The sequence below is a fragment of the Carex rostrata genome, chromosome 7, assembly GCF_964058835.1.
Source record: "Carex rostrata chromosome 7, lpCarRost1.2, whole genome shotgun sequence".
Lineage (NCBI taxonomy): Eukaryota > Viridiplantae > Streptophyta > Magnoliopsida > Poales > Cyperaceae > Carex > Carex rostrata.
Window position 1 is genome coordinate 12,209,717 of NC_135924.1, and position 11,272 is coordinate 12,220,988.

The 11,272-nt window shown below is 39.7% G+C and overlaps 1 protein-coding gene across 1 annotated transcript; it reads right to left on the reverse strand.

Annotated features, from left to right (window-relative positions):
- Positions 1–4,108: 4,108 nt before the first annotated feature.
- LOC144556599 (uncharacterized) lies at positions 4,109–7,970 on the reverse strand. Its single transcript, XM_078304979.1, has 2 exons — positions 5,354–7,970; positions 4,109–4,375 (listed from the first exon to the last, which is right to left on the reverse strand). The coding sequence occupies exons 1-2, from the start codon at positions 7,922–7,924 to the stop codon at positions 4,109–4,111; spliced, it is 2,838 nt and encodes a 945-aa protein (XP_078161105.1). The 5' UTR covers positions 7,925–7,970.
- Positions 7,971–11,272: the final 3,302 nt, after the last annotated feature.

Consider the following 11,272-nt stretch of genomic DNA (forward strand, 5'->3'; position numbering starts at 1 on the left):
ATTAATTGTATGGACAAGTCAAGGCAAAACATATGAATTACATACCGGATATGTTGGCCATTTGAATTGTATGCTCTCAACAAAGAGAAACATAAAAAACATCGTGTAATAACCGCATTCCCAACCTTCAATCTGTTGCGGGCACTGAAATTTATATTCAGCAGCCTATGTCAGAAAATTTTTGAACCCAAAAATATGAAATTATAAAATTATAGTGTGCTCACCTCCAACCACTTCCCATTCATTTTATTTCTGCTCTTACCCGTGCTTTGCACACCACCCTCTTTAACATATTGCAGAAAAGCCCTTACAAAATTGAGTGACTGTAATCAGCAATTCCACAATTAAAAAAAAAAAATCAAACCAAGTGATATTTAGATAACTTACTTAATTATAACAGGCATGACTCTTTTGGACTGCATTGTGGTGATGGATTTGTCGGGCCGCCTTGAATCCATGACATAAATCGTATTTTCAAGTGGCACAATCACCAACAAACACCAGTGGGAGCTGTGGGCAGAGAAGAATTGTAGTACTTTAGCATAAAATTAGTGACATATATATTTCAGCATGTAATGGTGACACAAGTGTTTGCTACGGTTCATTGTGTAATTGTTTAACTGAAAATATAAACAATTAAGGGTTACAAGTAACCTACCTTTGGTGGTATGGCAGGAGAAGAAATTTCTTTTGATCCCCACGAGCATGATGCATCGCTTTACGCAAGTAGTCGACACAATCATCCTCATACCATTCCAACATGTTTCCATTAATTCTGCCGGGGTCCAAAAGTGCACACAAGTTCACCTTACCTTTCGTTGCGGTCTCACGGCATTTCTGGGATAGGAACCTGAAAAATCATCATTTTACATTAGAGTATATATTTGAGTGCTATACACATGATATAAATAATTGATTGGTCACTAACATGAGGAAAACGGTGATGACTCCCACATCGAGCCATTTATCGCTTGACGAGGCGCCCTGTAGAAAGTCGTTGAATTCTGTGAAAGGCAGCACGACCTCCCTGCCATCGTGTAGAAACATACCGGGGGGGACAGTGAAGGTAACAGCCGCCATGTCCTTGGGTGCCTTCATCAAGTGGGCGTGGAGAGTCTGCAACTCACCAGGCAAACGGCTAACCTCTTCTGCTGTGAGCCCCGTACGGTCTAGTGGCGCATCCACTGGCGCATCCACTGGCGCATCTACTGGCGCAGCTACTGGCGCATCCACTTGCGCATCAGGCACTTCTGGCGCAACAGACACCAAGTATAATTCCATGTCCCGTACCGGTGACAACGCTTCATCCTCATTGATTGTTTGACCTCTTCGTGTCTGTATCAAATTTTGTATATGTCTTTTTCAAGTATTCGAAAAGAATGATTTGAATAAGATATCCTATTGTATTTTGAGTTTACGTACATTGTCCAAAATAATTTGATTTTTCGGCCATTGGACTGTCGAAAAGCGGGCATCATCAAGCACCGCCATTTCATCGGTAGGGACAGGAAGAGGTATTCTCACAGCCCAATCCTGCGTGATCTTCTCAATCGCTACGCGGAGATAGTTGGGCCTCAACTGATCACCGGCTGCAGGAGGATATACAATGCCCTTAGCAATGGTCAGAGGAGTAGTACCGAAATACATGACGAGGTCGCATGCTGTGGCCTCCTGCAAGAATTATCAGCAATTAGTTGTCTTTAGAATGAAATAATATTGTCTAGCGAATTAACCGCGAGAATCAACAATACCTTTCGATTATGAACAAGTAGTGGTTACCTTTAGATTGTCCAAGCCGCCTATCACTTCGGTCCCGGATGCCTGACTGCTTCGCCGAATTCCCGGTGAAACGGGAGGTCGGTCCTCGGATGACTGCCTAATTTGGTGCATTTGGTTCACCATCCTTGATTCCAGCTCAGCCAGCTTCTGGTTGTACTCTATTGAAAGCTCCTCGCGTACCTCCTGGCGCACCTGCGCCAACCTTGATTCCATCTCGTCTTTGTTGACCTTGGCACGAGGTCTTCTATGGGGTTTGGCTCCATTGAATTCCTCCTTCCAGCCCGTGTAGACCCCTCTGCCCCTAACTCGACCGGTGTGTTCTGGATTCGGGAGCGCCAAGGTCAAGGAATCTTCTTGTCTTGCGACAGTCCGGGCACCAGAAGTGATCTCCTCCTCCACCTCCAACTGTTAATTAAAAAATTGGTTATAAAAAAACACTAAGTAATGTACACAGAGTTATGATTTTGTTTGAATGACACAGTTATAACAAAAGGCTCTTACCATTTTATGAGCAACGGGTTCCACGTCTTTTGGGAGTACTATCCGCCCCTCAACGGTTACCTCAGATCTTCCCATGAGCCAATCTTGGCCCCTAGGATTTTTGATCTTAACCACGGGTGAGTCAGACTCTTGGTTTTGCAAAAGAACTTTTGCCCATTCTTTCGACTTACCCTCGTAACCACCCGACCCTAATTTGTGCGGGTACTTGTTCATTTTGGCGATCTTCCTGCCCTGCTCACTTTTTTTCTGCAAGCATCAAAGTAAATCCATTACTTAAGGAAGATGAGTACAGATTGAGAAAGAACAAAAACTAAGAGCATCTCCAATCCAGCAATTGAAATTAATTGCTAAATTAGCAATTAAGAAATTAATTCCAACAATTGCTAAATAAGCAATAGCCGTACAACCCAGCAATTACAGAAACAATTGACGCATCAGCATAAGCAATCCATAAGCAATCACTGTTGGAGATACTCTAATGAGTTACCTAAAGTTACATACCTTGAATTCTTCTGTTTTCTTCAAAGCTTGGAACTCCTCCCACACCTCTTGTGTCAGCCAAGGATACACTGGCAACGGATCTTTCCCTTAATCCATGTAATCTCTTTTCAGCCTGCTCTTGAATTGCTTCCAAGCTTCATTCATTATCTTCAAAGACACTCCCTTTATCTTGTCTTTTGGGTCATCCACGATGTTCCACTGGGCCTGATTGACAACGAAACTACTGCATGTAAGTTCATGATCCACTCCAACAAAAAAAAAAAAAAAGAATTGTTAGGTACTTTACCTTCACAATGTTCCACCATTGGTCCTTGTCCTTCTTTTGATCAAACTGATCCCAGCGCTCAACCAGGATAGATGCATTTTTCTTCACCGTGGAGGCACAAAAATTTGAGTACTTTGCCCGATTGTCACCTTTCGCACAGCCGTTCTTGTGGAATTCGATTGGCAATATTTCCTTCTTCTCAGTGATCTTCTTGCACATTGTCGGACCTCTTTTCCTTTTTCCAGGCCGAGCCGGCGAGACCTCTTCTTCCATGACAGCTACATTCTCTCCTTCTACATTATCCTCACCTGAATGTGTCATCGTTCTTTCTACAGCGAGCGAGAGGAGCTTAGAGGTTCACCAACTAGAGAGAAACACCAACAGTGGCAGCACCAAGAGGGAGGAACCACGGAAAGAGAGAGGAGGAGACGCGTGGGGTTAGGGTTTAGAGGAGACGCGTGGATTTTGAAAAGAAGCCGACCCAGCGCGCATTTTATTTCGCGCAAACCATTTATACACGGATATTTAATTAAACATCTGTGAAGGAAGACTTTTCTAAACGGTTATTTCATTAATAATCCGTGTATTATAAATTCTATGCGTTCGCGGAAACAAATTCGCGCCTTGGGAAGTTCGAAATGTAAAGACATATTTTTATGTTTTTTTATATTTTTAAACTTAATTTGCATCTGAACTCAAATATTTATAAATAATTAAATTTCAGAGTTTGAAGCGACGCCGTTCCGACTTCCATTAGATAATTAATTAGAAAGCACATTTTTAGTTTTAATAGCAAAATCGTTTAACTTTCTACACGGATGTTCAAGTAAAAAACCGTTTAGAAATGATAGAGAATGTCTCCACTGATCTGTTAACTTTCTACACGGATCTTTTAACTTTCTACACGGATATTTATTAAAACGTCCGTGTGCAAATATTTATTAATTTAAAATTCTTAGAAGACGAAACGGCTCTTCCGACTATATAAAACTAGTTCGATCAAGATAATTTTCTTTGCAAGTAGAAATGGCCGAAGACTCTCCGGCCAGCAGTGCTCACCCATCAAATGTGTCGTGGCCATGGCTTTCCGGCTACGTCCCGCCCGAAGAGGTTGATGTTAATTTCGAACTCCCCCCCGGTTTCGAAGTCCCTCCCGGCTATCTCAGGCCTCCTCCCAACTACAGGAGGACATGGCCGTGGCCGCCTTAAAGGGTGCCATGCCGAAGTCCAAGGGGGCACCCACCACCAAAGCCGTACATAAGGAGGGGCGATCGCTGGATCAGGCCAAAGAGCCCCTGGATTAGGAGGAGGCCGGGGTCGCGCCAGGGCCTTTATGAAGGCTTGTTTTATTAATTTAGCTAGCTTTTTTTGTTTTCTTCTTCTGTATTTTGTTTAATCAGTTTTTTGGTGTTATATGATGTATTAGCCAGGATCCTTTTTGATGTAATATATTTTGTTTAATTTAATCAACATTTTGTTTTCTATAAATTTTTCTTTTTTGTTAAATAAATGATGCTATCTAAATAATTAATAATGTTAAAATGTTATAGATATACATTAACGTGTTTGGTTAAAGTGAAGAAAATAACAAATATTATTTACCAATGCATTTACACAATATGGACTTGTATGATCTTTGTATAATTTAGTGTAATTTGGAGATTTCGAAAATTTAGGGTTTTTGGTATGCTTATTTTGGAAATTCTCTGTTCTGGAATTGATCTGATAACAAATGGCTGGCAAAACTGGAGGCTAGCCAAAAAAAGAAATTTTTTTTAAAAAAACAGTAGTTCAATTATACACGGACATTTTAAAATTTATCCGTGTAGAAAGGGGTTTCCACAATTTAAAAAGAAAAAAAGAAAATTAATACATTAAATTATACATTAAAAAAATATTACAAATTAACAGAGCTACACGGATATTTAGATAAATAACCGTGTAGAAATATAATTGTACACGGTTTTTTATGTAATAATCCGTGAAGCTCGGTTGTGAATATCGTTTATAAAAAAATCTGCCATTTACACAATATTGGTAAATATGTAAACTGAAAAAAAACACTACATATAAACAATGATACGATCGAAATCATAATATTGAACAACAGATCATACAAAACAGTATTAAGATCTTATGGTTTGACTCTTCATTCGGCTATTCATCTCTGAAAAATTATAAAAGAAATAAAATTATAAATTGTTTTTTTTTTCTGGAATATAAATATGAAATTGTTCACGTTTAAACGAAATAAATATTATACCTTGGTTTTTTTTTTCCTTTTCTCTTTTTTTCCACTGTTTGAACAGTTTCCCATAGTCCTTCACTGTGGTCACATCTCATGTAATTTGCTTCGTCTTGTTCTTCAGTAGTTGTTGCTATCTCAGCTTGCACATCGGCACAAAATGGAGGTATCTCATCGAACTGGTCGTACTCTTCTTCGTCGATTACGTTTTCTATCCCAACAATCCTTCTTTTTCCGGGTAAGATGATGCTCCACCTAGCATCACTCGGGTCAGTGACATAAAAGACTTGGGTTGCTTGCTTGGCGAGTATGAACGGATCATCAACGTACCCAACTTTGTTGAAATCTACCACTGTGAACCCGTCGTTATCAACTTTAACACCACGGTCTTCGACCCATTGACACCGAAACAAGGGAATGCTGAGGTGAGCATTGTAAACGAGCTCCCAAATTTCTTCAATAACACCGTAATATGACTTTGATGCCATTACAGGCCGGGCATCCCCTGATCTACTGAATTCTTGAGACGTCGCCACCAACGTCACCCCACTATTTTGCATGGTGCTCTTATCACTTTGTAATTTAGTGTAAAATGTATATCCGTTAATCTCGTACCCTTGGAATGTTCTAACAACCATTCGGGGTCCTTGGCCCAGTAATCTAACCGTTTCACTTACGGGCGACATTTCAGAGTGTGACTTCACTCTTTCTTTCAGCCATCCTATGAAACAACGGTTATGCTCGTCAATAATCCACTTCTGACTTCTCGTGTAGTTCTGTTGTCGAAGGATTGCCATGTGCTCATCTATATAGGGAGTGACATCTGCCATGTGCTGTACTACAATAAAATGTGCCTTTAACAGTTCATCTCTATCAGCAACTATGGCTTTCAACCCAATAGTCCCTACTCCTTGGAGCCTTCCCTCGTATCGAGATTTTGGAACGCCAATAGGACCAACACCGGTCATGTAGTTGGTGCAAAACTCAATCACCTCTTCCGTGGAATATCCTTCTACGATGCTACCTTCGGGCCGATGTCGGTTCCGTACGTAACTTTTCAAAATACCCATGAATCTCTCGAATGGATACATATACCGCAGGAACACGGGGCCACAAATCTTAATTTCCCTCACAATGTGAACAACAAGGTGAACCATAACATCGAAAAAAGATGGCGGAAAATACATCTCGAGATGGCAAAGAGTAACTACGACCTCCTTTTGCAGAGCGTCCAATTTTAGCGGGTCTATCACTTTGGAGTTAATTGCATTGAAGAAAAAACAAAGCTTCGTGATGGCTTGTCGAACGGGCTTTGGTAAAATTCCCCGGATTGCAACAGGAATCATATGTGTCATTAAAACATGACAGTCGTGGGATTTCGGACCAATCAATTTTAGGTCCTTCATCGACACAAGTTTCTTAATATTCGAGGAATACCCTGATGGGACTTTAATACTATGAAGGCATTTACAGAAGCTTGTTTTCTCGGTCTTCGACATTGTGCACATTGCGGGAGGTAGGTATGCCTTTTGCTTCCCTTTATCCTGCGGTGCAAGCTTGGGTCGTATTTTCAGTTCCACCATGTCTTTTCGAGCATTGATACCGTCTTTAGTCTTCCCCGGAATATTCAACAATGTGCCGATCAGACTGTCGCAGACATTTTTCTCAATATGCATGACATCTAGGCAGTGTCTCACTTCTAAATATTCCCAGTACGGTAGCTCCCAAAATATGGACTTCTTTTTCCAAATATTTTTCGGAGGTGCTTTGGCACATTTTCCGAAAACAACTTTAAGATTTTTAACAAGCAGGAAGACACCCTTCCCGTCTAACGGACGACGTGCCACTCCAAGCTCTGTGTTCCCGTTGAATTCTTTCTTCTTCTTACGGTATGGGTGATTAATAGGAAGAAACCTACGGTGCCCCATGAAAACATTCTTTTTACAATTTTTCAACCTCAGCACCTGCGTGTCATCTTCACAGATAGGGCACGCTTTTGCTCCTTTAGTACTATAGCCCGATAAATTTCCGTACGCGGGGAAATCATTTATGGTGCAAAATACCATGTCCCGCAGCTCAAATTGCTCTTTGCCGTACGCATCCCACACCCGGACGCCATCCCTCCACAATTTTTGGAGGTTCTCAATTAACGGTGCGAGATATACATCTATGTCATTTCCGGGTTGTCTGGGTCCTTGGATTAGTAATGACATCATTATATACCTGCGTTTCATGCACAACCAAGGAGGAAGATTGTAGATGCATATAAGAACTGGCCAAGTACTGTGCCGACTGCTCATGCTTCCAAACGGACTCATTCCGTCTGTGCTCAACCCTAGCCTAAGGTTTCTTGATTCGCCACCAAATTCTGTGAAATCTCTATCAATGTTTCTCCACTGAGGAGAATCAGCTGGGTGTCTTAGTTTACCGTCCCTTTTGCGCTCGTCTTCATGCCAACGCAATAATTTCGCATCTTTGGAATTTGCAAATAACCGTTTGAATCTCGGTATTATCGGAAAATACCACACCGACTTAGCCGGAGCCCGACCCTTGTTTCCTTCATCGTTACCATCGTCAGTGTCCTGGTTCTTACGTCTGTACCGTGAAACACCGCATTTAGGACAAACATGCATGGCCTTGTACTCTCAACGGTACAATACACAGTCATTCGGACATGCATGTATTTTTTCGACCTTCAAGCCCATTGGACAGATCAACTTCTTCGCCTGATATATTGTACAGGGTAACTCGTTGTTATCTGGGAGCATATCTCATAAGAGCTCTAATAAGGACGTGAAACTCTTGTCACTCCAACCATTGTCTGCTTTTAAGTTCAACAATTTCAACACAGCTGACAGTTTTGAAAATTTGGTACACCCGGGATATAACGGCCTTTTCGATTCATTAGACATATACTGAAATTTTTTATAATTTTTATCACTAATTTCATCTTCCACATCATGTAACATGTCTTCTAGATTTTCAATAAAATCGTATTCGGCATTTTCGTCAATATTCACACAATCATCCTCGTTGTAATTAAGTTCAAGTAGATTATCAAAATTTTCGACATTCTCAAAATCATCGTTGGAATGAAGCTCAAAATTATCAACAACTTCTACATTAATATCAACATTGTCTTCCAAAACAAAATTTCTATTGGTAGCACTGCATTCCCCAATTTTCTCACCATGCATAAACCAACACGTATATCTATTCTGAAATCCCCGACAAATCAAATGAGCTCTAATTTCTTCCAAGTCCCCAAATCTTTTAAAATTGCTACAATCTCTACAAGGACACAAGATGTCGTTATCCTTTGTCTTCACTCTATAACTCTCGGCACATTTTATGAACTCATCAACGCGAGCCAAATATTCTGCACTATCACGTCGCAATTCATACATCCAACTTCGATCCATCTGTAAATTAAATTAAAATAATGATTCCAATTAGTCATGGTGGTCGAGCAACATATATATATACATTGTTACAAATTCTTGGCTTACAAACGGGCCGGTTTACAATCGTAACCCACTCCTTGAATATTATGCCTCATATGTGAACACATTAATTAGCGGGATCTAATTAGTGTTTAAGAAAAATTCGACAGCATTTCCCCTTAACTCCCCAAGTATGCGTAAACCACATACTCGTAGGAGCAATAAGGAGAAATGCTGTAGAATTTTTCTCAAACAATAATTAAATCCCGCTAATTAATGTGTTCACATCCTAAATGAGACACAATATTCAAAGAGCAGTCCCAAGCGGGGGACTATCCAAAATTAATCCCTATTAGATTAATTTTGAACGGGCATGGACCTAAAAGCATCAATAGGTCGGTTATTGGACCACAATACACTAATTAGTTATTTACATTACCTAAACAGATCAAGCATGCATGCATTAATAAATAACTGACCTAAATAATTAAGCAATAGTAAGTACCAGAAAATTAGCGAGAGAAAAAAGGAAGACTAACCTAGCAGGATAGAGTGGAGAAATGCAAATTAACTTCAAAGAGCTCAGCTCCGGTCTGCGCAGAAATCAGACAAATTCAATACAGAGAGAGAGAGAGAGAGAGAGAGTATTAATTGATCAAAACGGCGCTGGAAGCCTGCTTGAAAAAGCTTTTTGTAACCCTAAACCTTTCTACACGGACATTTAGCTATAAATGTGGGTAGAAAGTCGAGAGAGCTACACCGACTTTTATATAAACAGCCGTGTAGAATTGTTTTTCACACTATTAATTAAAACGGAAAACCTCTTTTTATTATATCTACACAGCGCTTTATTAAACGTCCGTGTAGAATATGTTGTGTGACTTTCTTCCGATTTCGCATCCTCTGAGATATCTCATATTTTGTGTGACTTTTTTGGAAAATCTTAACCGTTCAAAGACGTTCTGCACAATTCGCAAAGCTCAAAACAATACTGGCCCCCGGGCTATCCCCGAATACAAACCAGACACGTAGGTCACGCAAATATGAGATATCTCAGGGGATCCACACTCTTCTCAGGGGACACGTAGGTCACGCAAATTCTTTTCTATACAATTTTTATATAATTTGCTTAGATGAAATTATTACGAATATGATTTTTTTTAAAAATCGCAGGTCAAAATTTTAATAAAAAAAATATTAATATGTTATGTTTTACATTATAGACATGTCATTTCTATTTATATTACTGTTTTATTTTATTTTCATTAATTTCAATACCGAAAAATCTTATAATCTTGTGTTATAGAGATTCTTTTTTAAAAATATATGATGTGTCCTCTCAGTTAACTCCCTACTTAAAATTGGATTTTGCTCCTGACAAATCCGTGTTTGTCTTTCAAGAAGTGAATACATAATTCAAATAATTGCATATACATTTATTTTATAAAAAAAATTCGCATCTGAAGAAAGTGATCAAAATAATATTTCAATCCCGTTGCAACGCCCTTTATACAAAAATTACAAATTCCTATTGAGCATTAATTACAAAAGTTAAATCCATATAAACTAAAAAATTCTTTTAAGGACTGGAAGCACGGAAATATGAAGAACACTCAGAATCGGATAGAGAGTCGGACGAAGTGTCGGACGAGATCGTCCGACACTTCATCGACTCCCTATCCGGCTCTGGTCCATCATCCGACTCTTCATCCGGCTATGAAATTATCCTCCAAAAACACTTTAGCGCAACTCTTCGTCTGACTCTTCAGGGCGGGTGAAAATACATATTTTAATAAAGAAATAGCTAGCTAAAACCAAAAAGTTGGATGGACCTAGCTTCAAAAAAAAGGAAAAGAGATGGACGAAGAACCTTCAGAGTCGGACTAAGAGTCGTCCGACTCTTCATCCGCTCTGAAGGTCCTTCATCTCACCTCTTCCCCTTTTTTTGAAAATCTTCATCCGACTATTTATTCGATCAGCTCTTTCTTTATTAAAATATGATTTTCATCCGCCTCCGAAAGTCCGAAGTGATCAGATGGGTTCTTTTCTTTTGGAGGATGAAGATACATGTTTTAATAAAAAAAGAGCTAGGTGAAAATAAAGAGATGGATGAAGGATCGTCGGAAAAAAAGGGAAGAGATGGATGAAGAACCTTCGGAGTCAGAAGAAGAGTCGTCCGACTCTTCATTCGACTCTTCATCCGCTCTGAAGGTCCTTCATCTCACCTCTTCCTTTTTTTCGAAGATCTTCATCCAACTCTTTATTTAATCAGCTCTTTCTTTATTAAAACATGATTTTCATCCACCTCTGAAATTATCAGATCATAGAGAGAGAGAGAGAGTTGATCAAATCGGCGCTGGAAGGAGAAGGCCTTTTATATAACCAACTTGGTGATGGAAAAGGCGCGCCCTTTACCAAAACCCTAAAATAACCTTTATACACGGCTTTTTTTAATAAACGTCCGTGTAGCTCTCTAACAGCTTTCCACACTATTAATTAAACAAAACACCGTGTATAATTGACACCTTTCTACACGGC